The sequence below is a fragment of the Equus asinus genome, chromosome 16 (genome assembly GCF_041296235.1).
Source record: "Equus asinus isolate D_3611 breed Donkey chromosome 16, EquAss-T2T_v2, whole genome shotgun sequence".
Taxonomy (NCBI): Eukaryota; Metazoa; Chordata; class Mammalia; order Perissodactyla; family Equidae; genus Equus; species Equus asinus.
This window is the reverse complement of record NC_091805.1, coordinates 13,062,771-13,078,065: the sequence shown is the minus strand read 5'-3', so window position 1 is coordinate 13,078,065 and position 15,295 is coordinate 13,062,771. Positions and strand designations below refer to the sequence as shown.

The following is a 15,295-nucleotide window of genomic DNA, read 5'->3' as shown; positions in this document are numbered from 1 at the left end:
TGCATTATCTTGTGAGCAGAGGCACTCACTTGCCTTTATGTTGGACAGTCTTTTCCAGAATGTTTATATAGTGAATAGCCTTGAAAACTATAGTTCCTCCTTCTAAAGCAAAGGGCAGGTTTACCTACAAGTCTTAGAAGATAAAGATTGTTTCTCCTTCCAGAATAGCAGGCAAGCATGCTTACTGCCCATTAAAAAAGATCCAGGTCCCCTAAGCTCAGCTATTTTCACCTGTAACACACGGCATGTGCAGGTGTCATGTGGCTCTCTTCACATCACCCTGTGGGAAATGGAGCTTGGGAACCAGCGCAAGAAAATGCTGATACTCTGGCTACTGCTACTGTTGTGAGTACTGAAGTCCCTTCCTTCTGACCCAGGAGTCTTGTGACTTCTGCCAGCATCCATGAAACTGTGACAGGCTAACTTGTTAGCTTGCAAGTAGGGTAGAATATAAGATCCCTTACAGTTCTTGATAATAGTATACTGTAATTGCCTATTTTTTTACTCAAACCTCACATTGGACTTTAAATTTCTTTGGATAAGAGACTTACTTTTTATTGTATCCCTAGAACTTATCACAATGCTTGGTAAAATAAATTACTTGTTGAATGAATTAAAGAAGGAGCCATGGACTACAGATACTCTATTTGGCAGTCTGAAATCAATTAAAAAAAAAAAATAAAAGTTATTCAAAATGAAGCAAAGAAACTTGAGTAAAAATTTGAAAAAATTTGTTTAATATCAAACTTTTCAAATGCCGAAAGAAATATTTTGGATCTTTCTTAATGCAATAAACAAACGTTCTTAATGCAATACATTAAATAGTAAGGTAATTAATATTGTATAGAAAGAAAAGACATTTAGGTTAATTAAAATAAGAAATTTAAGCTTTATTCTCAGTGAATATTTATGATCAGAAAACATGCATTTTCTAAAATCAGTATTCTATTTTTGTTTTTGAGGAAGATTAGCCCCGAGCTAACATCTGCCACCAATCCTCTTCTTTTTGCTGAGGAAGACTGGTCCTGAGCTAACATCCGTTCCCATCTTTCTCTACTTTATATGTGGGATGCCTGCCACAGCATGGCTTGATAAGCAGTGCATAGGCCTGCACCTGGGATCTGAACCGGCGAACCCCGGGGCGCTGAAGCAGAATATGCGAACTTAACCGCTGCGCCACCAGGCCACCCCTAAAATCAATATTGTTAAGGGAAAAGTACAAGAACTCATCTTAGGCAAACAATTTTACACCGGAAATTTTCAGAGAACATTTAGTGCATTCAGAAGTTTAAACAAATTATATAATTGAGCCAACAGAACATTTAGTTCATTCACAAGTTTTAGCAAATCATGCAATTTAACTAGCACAAGTCTGAACTAATTTAGTAAATATTGTGTTAAATTAAGAGATACATGTTTATATTAAGTGAAGAAAGAGGCTCATCTAAAATATATCTCCAGATGGTTAAGAAAACATCAACTGAGAAACAGTATAAGGAATATGGAATTCATGAATCATGTATGAAGTCAATATATTGCTTAAGTTTCCTTAAAAGTTAGTAAATCTCATCTGAAAAGTATTTTAAAAAGCCTCCACAAAGGACAGATGTGCTAGTTAGGAAAAAATTTACAGCTACGACTGATCTTCCCAAAACTAAAAAAGATGGGAAGTAACACTGACCCTTAAAAAGCTTATGGAGCTAGTTATAGATTGCCTATTCTAGACAGGAAAAGAGATTCCAGATTCTCAGCTTACAGAATCACCTTAAATGTAGCCCAGAGGACTTCTCTAAAATCTGACAGTCAAATTGATTACAGAAGCTGGCTGGCTAGTTACAGATACTTCTCAGAGAGCTAGTTGGTCAAACTGATATTCCCTTCTTAAAATAATCAGAAATAGTCTAATGCAAAAACATGTGTATTACTAATTCCTATAGCTGGTGACACCAAAATACGAAGCTATATGACTATATAATACTATACATTACAGTTCACAACAAAGAGAAGGCTCTCAGGTATAATCTGATGATTAAATTCTTTCCAAAATAAAATTGAAATAAAGCCTTTACTTACATACTGTTAAGGGTTGAATTGTGTCCCTGAAAAAAAGATATGGTGAAGTCTAAACACTCAGTACCTCAAAATGTGATCTTATTTGGAAATAGGGTCATTACAGAGGTAATTAGTTAAGATGACGTCATACCGTAGTAGGACGAGCTCCTAATTCAATGACTGGTGTCATATAAAAGACAGCCATGTGAAGACACGACATACAGGGAGATTGCCACGTGACAAGGAAAGGAAAGATTTAAGTTATGCAGCAGCAAGTCAAGGAACACCAAAGATTACCAATAAACCACCAAAAGCTAGGAAGAGGCCAGAAAGGATTCCCCTACAGGTTTCAAAGGGAACATGGCCCTGCCAACATCTCGAGTTCAGACTGCTAGCTTCCAGAACTGTGAGACAATAAATTTCTGCTGTTTTAAGCCACACGGTGTGCCGTATTTTGTTTCATCAGCCCTAGTGAACTAATACACATACTAATTTTATCAGTATAGAGTAGACAGTTCCTGTTCCTACACCACATTGCATTTTTCTGTGTAAAACATGTCACTCATAAGTAAAACTGCTCCTTAAGTTATTTAAATTATTTTTCATTTGGAAATATCGTTCAAAGCAGTGGCATTTGGCAAAAGGTCATGAAAGCTAACTGTAATGCTTTGTGTGTCTATATTTATAATTGATGATTCATTTCTAAGTCTCTGAAAGTCCTAAGATATTCAACGGACCCCAAAACATTGGTCAACAAATAGAAAGTAAAAACAGTTAATGATACACACTAGCAACAGTGTATCCCAAACTAAATAATGCTCCATATATATTCAGAAATAATTTTGTTTTAATATGAACACTATGATTTAATATTAGTTATCAGGATCCAAACAAGAAGAGAGCATCTTTGGTGTGGGGAAAGTAAAGCCAGAACAGGGTGAGAACAGAGAGGTGGCACAGCACAGGAGGACACGGAGGGTGCCATATTGGAGGGCTACCAGCACAGAGTATATGAGCCTGAACAAGGTCAAGAGGGTATCCAGGCAAGGGAAGGCGAGGCAGCAGGCATAGGTTTTGGATCCCAAGTAGGCTGAAGAAAGTCTCTGCATAAGAGGACAGCTTAATGCAGAGTATCAGAGCCTGAGAGAGTGAGGATTTCTGCATAGGAAGACGGTTTAGTAGGGAGTACTGGAGCACAGGCAGAATGGGGTGGTATTGCATGAGGGAAGGAGTGGCAGTTGTCGGAGATTAGTCACATACAGGAGCATAGGTCAAACATGGTAATATATTAAGGATAATAGGAGCTAGGTTTCTCACTGTCAGAGAAGGGAATTAATAATACAGAAAGGGAGAAAACAAGCATGAACCCTGAAATGTTGGCTCGAAACTGGAGGTATTTGTGTGAACTCATGGTTTTCAATTGTATAGATGGATATAGAAATAAATACAGAGGTAAATATTTACATATTTATATATTTATTCATATACATATACTCATTCCCTAGCCATGAGAGGGCTTCAGAGCAATGGTACCACAATAGCAAAGAGTACACCTAGTGCCCAGATCTTGATTTCTAAATACCAAACCCCACTAAAAGGAACCAAGACACCTGGGAGAAATGGTTGATTCAAAGGCTCGAGGAGGGAAAGTACAAGAAAAGCCTGGTTCATTTTCTTGAGCCAGAAAGTGATAAAGTGCTCAAAGAATCATGGGAGCATTTCCAAAGGACATAGACACCAAGTAGCAGGGGTTTGCACTGGCCAATCTGAGACAATTTCAGAGTCAAGATAAATATTGATAGTAAGGGATTATAACCAATTGAATAAAATATGAAACCATGAGTCCACAGAGATTAAATAGATAAACTGAAAGTTTGATAAGGAACAGGATATTTACACGGTCTCAAAGTACCTCCCCACAGAATACTTATTAATTACATAAGGAAAATAGTAATTTTACAGTGGAGAAGCCTGGTGGACACCACCTCAATCAAGTGCACAAAGTTAACATCATAATGGGACAAATCAAAATCGTGAGCCATCTGATAAATTACGAGAACACCTCATTTCTGTGATATTCCTGCCAAAGGTACATAATCTGAATCTAAGGATGAGGAAGCATCAGACAAACTCGAATTGAGGGAAAATAACAGCTGTAATTTCCAAGTGTTGAGGTCATGACTGAAGATAAAATAGACACAAAAACTAAAGGCAATCCTTGATTCTTAACTGAATCCTTTTTCTATAAAGGACGTTATCAGTAAAATTGGCTAAACTTGAGTGAGATTTCAAGATTAAATGTATTATCATTATTAATTTCTTTATTTTGAAGGTTTACTGTGGTTGAATAGGAGAATATCCTTGTTTTTAAGGAATACTAATATATGTGGGAGTGATAGAGCATCATGTCAACAACTTACTCTTAAAAGTTTCAGGAGGTAAGTCCTTTGTAATGTACTTGCAAATCTTCTGAAGGTTTGAGATTTTATTTAATTTTTATTTTCACCTTTGTAAAATGTTGAAATCAAAAGGTCTTACATGCTTCCAGAGAAGGGAAGGAAGAAAAAAGTCAGTCATATCCAAAATCGAGGAATCACAATGGTTTCAGCTTCTCAACAGGAAAATTAGAAGCCTACAAGACAGTGGAGGAATGCCTCCAAAATTCTGAAAGAAGATTACTTCTTGACTAGAATTCTATTTTCAGATAAACTATCAATAAATTATGAGGGAAAAATAAAATGTTCCAGACATGCAAACTCTCACTCTTTCTCAGAAATTTACTAAAGAACATGCTCCACGAAAAGGAGAGAGTAAGCCAAAACAGAGGAAGACTTGAGACACAAAAAACAGGAGCTCCAACATAGGAGAGACAAAGAATGATGTTGAAGAGAGGACTTGGAGTCACAGCTGCATACCAGAGAAAGAGAGACAAGCTGTCCAGACTGGAACAGGTCAGAAGTTATGGGAGAAATATCTTCCAGAGGTTTAAATTGATTATCTGTGGTGAATGAATATACTGAGAGGATATTTAGACAATTGTTGGAAATATCTATGTCTGAATTAGTGAAAGTACATAGTAAACCAAACAAATAGAAAAATGGTTATTAATTCTGGGGAAAAAAATACAGAAAATTGTGCAAGCTCAGCTCTGTGTAGCATGAACAGTCATAATTTTGCTCTAACTAAAATTATGTTAATAACCCTTCTGGGTGATGGGAGGTAGGGAAGTGTCCGAGTTTATAAAAGAAGGGAAAGGAAAGAGAGCTAATCACACTCCCTGATTTCAAAATATACTACAAAGTTATAGTAACCAAAATAGCATGGTACTGGCACAAAAACAGACACATAGATCAATGGAACAGAATTGAGAGACCAGAAACAAACCCACACAACTTGGACAGCTAATTTTTGACAAGGGAGCCAAGAACACACAATGGAGAAAGGAAAGTCTCTTCAATAAATGGTGTTGGTAAAAGACAGTCACATGCAAAAGAATGAAAGTAGACCATTATCTTACACCACACACAAAAATTAACTCAAAATGGATTAAAGACCTGAATGTAAGATCTGAAACCATAAAACTCCTAGAAGAAAACATAGGCAGTAACTTTTTGACATTGGTCGCAGCAGCATCTTTTTGAATACCATGTCTCCCCAGGCAAGGGAAACAAAAGAAACAATAAACAAATGGGACTACATCAGACTAAAAAGCTTCTTCACAGCAAAGGAAAACATCAACGAAATGAAAAGACAATCTAACAATTAGGAGAAGATATCTGCAAATCATATATCCTATCAAGGGTTAATATCTAAAATATATAAAGAACTTATACAACTCAACAATGAAAAAAACTAACAACCCAATTAAAAAATGGACAAAGGATCTGAACAGACATTTTTCCAAAGAAGATATACAGATGGCCAACAGGCACAGGAAAAGATCTTCAACATCACTAATTATTAAGGAAATGCAAATCAAAACTACAATGAAATATCACCTCATGCCCATCAGAATGGCTATAATTAACAAGAGAAGAAATAACAAGTGCTGCAGAGGACGTGGAGAAAAGGGAACCCTCATACACTGCTGGTGGGAATGCAAACTGGTACAGATGTTATGGAAAACAGTATGGAGATTCCTCAAAAAATTAAGAATAGAACTACTGTACGATCCAGCTATTCTACTTCTGAGTATTTATCCAAGGAACACAAGAACACTAATTCAAAAAGATATTTGCACCTCTATATTTATTGCAGCATCATTCACAATAGCTAAGACTTGGAAACAACCTAAGTGCCCAACAGATGAATGGATAAAGATGTGGTATATATACACAATGGAATACTACTCAGCTACAAAAAAAGATGAAATCTTGCCATTTGTGACAACATGGATGTACCTGGAAGGTATTATGCTAAGCGAAATAAGTCAGATGGAGAAAGCCAAACACTATATGACTTCACTCATAAGTGGAAGATAAGAACAAGAACAAACAAACACATAGATATGCAATTAGATCGGTGGTTACCAGAGCGGCAGGAGGGAGGAGGCGGGCAAAGGGAGTAAAAGGGCACATGTGTACAGTGATGAAGGATAATTACTCTTTGGGTGGTAAACATGAAGTAATCTACACAGAAATTGAAACATAATGATGTACAACTGAAATTTATATAATCTTATAAACCAGTATTACCTCAAAAAAAGAGAAAGAGTTAAATATTTATCCTTCTGGTACAGAATTAACATATATTGTCAGAGGATATCATTAAGGAAGTGAAAAGACAACCCAAATAACAGTAGAAAATATTTGCAAATCATATATCCAACTTACATCCAGAATATATAAAGAACTCTTACAACTCAATAATAAAAAGACAAATAACCCAAATAAAAATGAGCAAAGGACATGCATAAACATTTCTCCAAGGAAGATAGGCAAATGGCCAAAAAGCACATGAAAAGACCTCAAAATTGTTAGTTATCATGGAAATGCACATAAAAACCAGGAGATACCACTTCACACCCACAAGGATGGCTAGAATCAAAAAGTCAGATAATAACAAGTGTTGACAAGGACTGGAGAAATTGGAACCCTCGTAGACTGCTGATGGGAATGTAAAATGACACAGTCACTTTGGAAAACAGTCTGGCAGTTCTTCAAACAATTAAACATAGAGTTATCATAAAACACAGTAATTCTACTCCTAGGTACATACTCAAGATAAATGAAAACTTACGTCCACACAAAAACTTGTACATGAATATTCATAGCAGAACTATTCATAAAAATCAAAAGTGGAAACAACTCAAATGTTCATCAACTGATGAACACTTAAACAAAATGTGCTATATCTACACAATGGAATATTATTTTCCAATAAGAAAAATCAAGTATTGTTATATGCTACAATATGAATTAACCTGAAAACATTATGCTAAGTGAAAAAAGTTAGTCACAAAAGACTACATATTGTATGCTTCCATTTATATGAAATGTCCAGAACAGGCAAATCTATAGGGACAGACGAAAGATTAGTAAATGCCAAGAACTTGGGGGAAGAGGGTTGGGAGGAATGGGAAGTGATTGCTAATGGGGACAGGGTTGCTTTTTGGGGTGATGAACATGTTCTAAAATTGACTGTAGTGATTGTTATAAAACTCTGTAAATACACTAAAAATGATGGAATTGAACACTTAAATGGGTGAAGTGTATGCTTTGTGAATTCTACCTCGATAGAACATATTAAGAAAACAATGAACTGTGAGATATATATAGAAGTAAAATAGGGGCCAGCACGTAGCCGAGCAGTTAAGTTCACACACTCCACTGCAGAGGCCCAGGGTTTCGCCAGTTCAGACCCTGGGTGCGGACAGGGCACCGCTCATCAAGCCATGCTGAGGTGGCGTCCCACATGCCACAACTAGAAGGACCCACAACTAAAGATATACAACTATGTACTGGGGGGCTTTGGGGGGAACAAAGGAAAATAAAAAAAAAAAGAAGTAAAACACATGACAACAATACCACAAGGGAAGGGAAGGGAGGGATGACAGCATCCTACTGTAATGTCCTTTTCCCTTTATTTCAGCTTTACTGAGTTATAACTGACATAAAAAATTGTAAGATATTTAAAGTGTACATTGTGGTGATTTGATATACATATACATTGCAAAAGGAGTCTCCTTATCTAGTTAATTAACACATTCATCACCTCAAATATTTATCCTTTGTTGGTTGGTTTGTTTGTTTGGTGAGAACTTTTAAGTTCTACTCTCTTACCAAATTTCAACTATATAATGCAGGGTTATCAACTATAGCCACGATGTTTTACATTAGACCCTCAGACCTTATTCATTTTATAGATGAACTTTGTGCCCTTTTACCAACTTTTCCCTATTTCTCCCAACTCCTAGCTCCTAGCAACCACTTTTCTACTCTCTGTTTTTATGAATTTGCTTTTTTTTTAGGCTTTATATATAAGTGACAACATACAGTATTTATCTTTTTCTGTCTGTCCTATTTCACTGAGCATAATGCCCTCAAGTTCCACCCATGTTGTTGCAAATGGCAGGATTTCCTTCTTTCTCATGACTGCATAATATTTGATTGTATATATGTATATATATGTGGGTGTGGGGGTGTGTGTGTGTGTCACATTTTCTTGATCCATTCACCTACTGATGGAGATTTGTTGTTTCTGTATATTGGCTATTGTGAATAATGTTGCAATGAACATGGGAGTGCAGATATCTCTTCTGATATTCTGTTTTCATTTCCTTGGATATATACCTAGAAGTGGCATTGCTGGATCACATGGTAGTTCTATTTTTAATTTTTTGAGAAACCTCCATACTGTTTTCCATAGTGTTGTTAATGCTGTCGAGGCGATTCTGACTCCTAATGACCCTATATACAGCAGAGCAGCACCCTGCCAGGTCTTTCTGCATCATCCTCTCATCTTCCAGCATTGTATCAGACAATGTTCTGCTGATATTCATAGGGTTCTGATGACCAATTTTTTCAGAAATGGGTGGCCAGGTCCTTCTTCCTAGTCTGTCTTAGTCTGAAAGCTCTGCTGAAACCTGCCCGCCATGGGTGACCATGCTAGCATTTGAAATACTAGCTTTCAGCATCCCAGCAGCACACAGCCACCATAGCATGACCACTGACAGATGGTCATGCTAACTAGGAAATGAACCCAGGCCATGGCAGTGAGTGTTGAATCTTAACCACTAGACCACAGGGCTGGCTTTTCCATAGTGACTGCATTAATTTACATTCCCGCCAACAATGCACAAAGGTTCCTTTTCGTCACATCCTTGCCAACACTTTTTATCTCTTGTTTTTTTGATGACAGTCATTCTAAGAAGTGTGAGGTGCTATCTCACTGTGGTTTTGATTTGCATTTCCCTGATAATTAGTGACGTTGGGCCCCTTTTCATATGCCTCTTGGCCATCTGTATATGTTCTTTGGAAAAATGCTCATTTAATTCCTGTGACCATTTTTAATGGGATTGTGTGTTTTCTTGCCATTGAGTTGTATGAGTTCTTCATATATTTTGAATATTGACGCCTTATAAGATATAAGACTTGCAAATATTTTCTCCAATTCCATAGCTGCCTTATCATTTTGCTGATTGTTTCTTTTGTTGTGCAGAAGCTTTTTAGTTTGATGCAGTCTCACTTGTTTATTTTTGCTTTTGTTGCCCCTTCTGTAAGGTTCTTATATCGTATGTAAAGTGATGTAATATTATTTGAAGGTGGACTGAATTCAGCTAAAGATGTATTCTATAAACTCTAAAGCAACCATTAAAATAAAACAATCAGTTCTAGCTTATAAATCAACAAAAGAGATAAAATGGGATCATAAAAAATAATTAATCCAAAAGAAGGCAAAAACAAAGGGAAAAGGAAGCAAATAGATGAGATAAATAGAAGTAAACGTAACATGATGGCACACTTAAATAGAAACATACCAATAAGCGTAAATGGAATAAACACCACAATTAAAAGTAAGATATTCTCTGATTTGTACATAAAAAAGCAAGACGTAAATATATGTTGTCTACAAGAAACCCAATTTAAATACAAAGACACAAATAAGTTAAAAGCATAAGTACAGTGGGGCCAGCCCCGGTGGCTTAGTGGTTAAGTTTGGCATTCTTCGCTTCAGTGGCCTGGGTTCAGTTCCTGGGTGCAGACCTGCACCATGCATCTATCAGTGGCCATGCTGTGACGGCGGTTCACATATAAAAGATGTTAGCTCGCAGCAAATCTTCCTCAGCCAAAAAAAAGCGCATAAGGATGGTAAAAGTTATATGATGCTAACATATCAAAAGGAAGCTAGAGTGGCTATATTAATATTAAACACAAAAGATTTCAGATCAAAAATATTACTGGGGAAAAAAGAAGGTCAATTTATAATGATAAAGGGATCAATTCACCAAGAGCACCAATATTAAGTGATTATGTACCTAATACCAGAGCTCCAAAATACATTAGATGAAAACTGATAGAACTTCAAGGAAAAACAAACAAATCCACAATTATAGTTGGAGATATTAACATGTCTCTCTCAAGAATTGATGGAATAGAAAAAAAAAATAATGATATAGAAGACTTGAAGAACACTATCAATCAAATTGAATTAACTGACGTTTATGGAATACTCCATGCAAGAACAGCAAAATGCACATTGTTTTCAAGTACACATGGAACATTTACCAAGAGATCATTGGGCCATAAAATCAAGTGTCATTAAAATTAAAAGGATCCAGGGGCTGGCCCTGTGGCTGAATGGTTAAGTTCACGCACTCCACTTCAGCAGCCTGGGATTCATTGGTTCAGATCCTGGGTGCAGACCTACACACTGCTCATTAAGTCATACTGTGGCGGCATCCCACATAGAAGAGCTAGAATGACCTACAACTAGGATATACAACTATGTACTGAGGCTTTGGGGAGAGGAAAAGAAAAAAAAAAGAGGAAGATTGGCAACAGATGCTAGCTCAGGGCCAATCTTCCTCACCAAAAAAAAAAAAAAAAAGCAATTAAATTAAATTAAAAGGATCCATATCATATAACATATGTTCTCTGACCACTATGGGATTAAATCAGAAATCAATAACAGAAAGATATCTGGAAAGTTCCCAAATACTGGAAACTAAATAACACATTTCTACACAGCCCATACATCAAAGAAGAAATCAAAAAGGAAATTAGAAAGTACTTTTAACTTTTTTGAATGAAAAAGAAAACACAACATCAAAAATTGTGAAATATAGCTAAAGTACTACTGAATGCTTATATCAGAAAAGAAAAAAGGTCTCAAATCAATGCCCTCAGCTTCAACCTTCACAACCTCAAAAAATAACAGCAAACTAAGCATAGAGTAAGCAGAAGAAAGGAAATAAAATTGATACAAGCAGAAATCAACGAAATGAAGAAAAGGGAAAAAAAAGATAGAAAAATCAATGAAATCAAAAGCTGGTTTCTTGAGAAGACCAATAAAACTCATAACCTCTGGCCAGACTGACTAAGTATAAAGAATAATATTCAAGTTACCAATTTCAAGAATGAGAGAAGTACATTACCAAAAACCTTACAAATATACAAAGTATAATAAGGATATTATGAACAACATCATGCCAAAAAATTGGACAAGTTCGGTGAAATGACAAATTCTTTGAAACAGACAATCTACCAAAGCTCATTCAAGAAGAAACAGGTAACCTGAACAGTACCACATCTATTTAAGAAGTTGAATTTATAGTCAAAAATCTTCCTACAAAGAAAATTTTAATGCCTTTATTTGTGAATTCTAGCAAACATTTAAGGAAGAAATAATACCAGTTATAGACAAACTTTACCAGAAAACTGAAGAGGAAGGAATACTTCCAAACTCATTTTATGAAAGCACCTAATTTTTTTCCAGACATAAGTTGTTTTAGGTTACCTCCCACTTGTATATATTGAATTACAAGGTGTTTCAATTATTTAAGGAAATTTCTAGTTCTGTACCTGCTCAACAGCCAAAACTTTTCCAATGATATTTTTTTATAAATGAATCTTAAGAGTGTTATCTCCACAATATGGAAAGACTTCTAAAACACAGATTTGTCTTCAGTGGATTTGCAAGGTAATCAAATTTTAAATCAAATTTCACTGATGTATAAGACTTCTTTTCTTTTTAAGTATATGAGCAAAAATATACAAGTATTTCACTAAACATTTTTCAATTTCGGAAAAAAACTAACTTTTTTACAGGATGTGCCTATAAGCAGCATTTAAATTTGAAAAATATCCAAAGATGCTGTTTTATTCTTAAAGGTTAAGCATATTTGAAAACTAATCAAACTTCACATAATGATCACTTTTAAGAAGCACATCTCATCTTTGGATCTAACATAATTTAGTTATCTAGTTATTTACTAAGCATATGTTATACAGTTTAAGTTTTTTGAAAATTATATATAAAGTCTTTAAGTAAATATTTAATTAATCAAAATATACCAATTCCACAACTGAGAAACTTTTAATTTTACTATAACATATAGGATAACACATGGTGGGGGAAGAATCCTTTAAAAAAGCATATGGGGCTGGCCCAGTATCATAGTGGTTAAGTTTGCACACTGTGCTTTGGTGGTCTGGGGTTCAGAGGTGTAGATCCCTAGCGCAGACTTACACACCACTCATCAAGCCATACTGTGGCGGCATCTCATATACAAAATAGAGGAAGATGGGCACAGATGTTAGCTCAGGGCTAATCTTCCTCAGCAAAAAGAGGAAAATTGGCAACACATGTTAGCTCAAGGCCAATCTTCGTCACAAAAAGAAAAAAAAAGGCATAAGAAATACTCCAGATATTAATAATGAAGTACCTTTCCAAAACATTTTGATATTTTCCAATTGTTACATCACTTTAAGACAAGTTATATCACATAATACATAATAATATAACATATGTATATACATAAACATACCGTGTCTTGCTTTGGGATTTGGATTAAAACAGAAAGAAGCTGCTCTGTATCAAGAAATCTTGATATAACTGAAACAAACAAAAAGTAAAAGCATTTAAACTTTATGTTACAGTTTAAAATATAGACTTTGTAAAATATTATCCTTGAATAATAAAATAGAACAATTCTACCTGCAAATATTACTTGTTTTAATTGTCTTTATCTATCTTACATGTTCCTGGAATAAAACAAATTTTAATAGTCTTTTCTTAATTTTGATTATTCACAATCCATCTTCAAAATTTGACAATGTTGATCACCCCCTTCCTCCTTGAAATTCTACTTCTCTGGCTTTTAGATATTGCTTATCATAATTTTCTTCTTACCCTTTTGATCTCTAACTTTTCTTCCTGATACTTAAAGAATTCTATGAGATTAGTTTAAAAGCACAGTTCAACCACTAACCATGTAACCTTCTGGAAGTTACCTAACTTCTCTTAACTTTACTTCTCATCTTTTAAATGTGGATAACATCTACGTCCTAGGTTTGTTGTGAAGATTAAGTAAAATAATACCTGTAAAGTAGCTTGCACATACCAGAGCTCAAAACTGTTATTTTATTCTTCTCAACTCATTTTCCTGCCTAAAGTATTCTATAAAAGAAAATTTATGAATAATTGTAATCTATCCCTTTTAAATATCCCTGGATGCTTTTTTTTTACCTTAACAATTTAAGATACAGATCTTTTAAGAGTACACTCATTTCCCCATACTTAAAATACAGTAAATGACAGTAACTTCTTCTTAATGACTCATGGTTATTATCACCATTGTAATGTATGACCTCAGAAGTTTTTGTGTAGACTTATTTATACTTTCACAAAGTAGCCCCAACTTATCTGTCAAAAAAAAAAAAATTGTTACTTGCTTCTTATTCACACCAACAGGTATTTTTTGATAGTTTTCAGTTTGCCTACCTATAGAACTGTGCCCCTTTCTATTTTGCCACTTCTAGGGTAATTAATTATGTTAAAACTGTGTTTAAAAACATTAGAGTAAATAGGCTGAATACACTACTGTTAAACTGTTCAATATGACAGAATACTATTATGACATTTTACATGTGATTCCACTAGTCAGACTCTCTTAAGCCCTCAGTTAAACAGGCTTTTCTCTTTTTTAGTCTCTTTCTTCTTCCTTTCCCAAATCTATTATAGCAACCAGAATGTTTCTAAAATAAGTATTTCATCATATTACTCTGTTGGTGTAGAATCTTTAGCTCCCTACTGCCTGCAGGATAAAATCCAAATTTCTTACCATTATATAAAGGCCCTTCATAAGTTAACCCCAATCCTCATTTCCTGCCATTCCCCAAGGCTTCAAGTCATAAATAACCACTAGCCACGCCTTAAATACAGCAAGCTCTTTTATATCAATGTAAGTATAACTGCAGAAGCTTATGTTAACTTTACCTTCCCCAACTTCCCAGAAACACAAGTGCACCCTAGAAAGTAACGACTATTCAGGAGCACAGCCAACAACACTCATACCAGATCTTTATCCCAGCCACCACACCCAAAAAACATTTTTGTTACCCCATAAGCATCTTCATTACACGTTAAGATAAATTATAGACTGTCAAGATATAGAAAACAGAAATGTTTAACATTTGTAAATGCCAATTTAAAACTTTCAGTTATAAGAAATTATAAAACTTAAAGTATATCAAAATTAAAGTTTCAAGGAAAATCCATGTTTTCCATTAAAATCTCATCATATAAAACACTATAATCTTAGGAACAACAGAATACAATTTTCAACAGTAAATCTCTAAATTCAACAATAAATCAATAGTTTAACAAATATGAACACCCATTATGTTCTAGCCTCGTATGAGAATCATCCAAGAACATGCACTCACAGTACAATAAAATAAGTATCATAAGAAAACACTATAGGAAACATGTAGAAAAGATCCCTCACACAGACTTGCGAAGTCAAAGAGGCTTCCAGCAGAAGTGATATCTAAATTGGAATGGTAAAGCATGAACTGCAGGTAGCCAAAGAGAAGCTTGGAAGGAAGGTAAGGAGGAAAGGAGGAAAGATTGTAGGCAAATACTACAGAGTGCAAAGGCCAGAACATGAGAGAGGACATGTTCAAGCAACTAAAAGAAGTTCAATTATACTACAAGGAAGAGTGGAAACTGAAGAGTTGCAAGAGATGCTGTGGGAGATGACAAAAAAAGAGCCATATAGAAGAGTTCGGATCTTATCCTA

The 15,295-nt window shown here is 35.1% G+C and overlaps 1 protein-coding gene across 1 annotated transcript in view; it reads right to left on the bottom strand.

The window, feature by feature from the left end:
- Positions 1 to 15,295, bottom strand: part of MSH4 (mutS homolog 4) — an 84,296-nt gene that overhangs the window by 34,346 nt on the left and 34,655 nt on the right. The window contains exon 8 of the mRNA XM_014850040.3: positions 13,040 to 13,107. Coding sequence (XP_014705526.3) covers positions 13,040 to 13,107 — 68 coding nt within the window. The remainder of the gene's footprint in view (positions 1 to 13,039; positions 13,108 to 15,295) is intronic.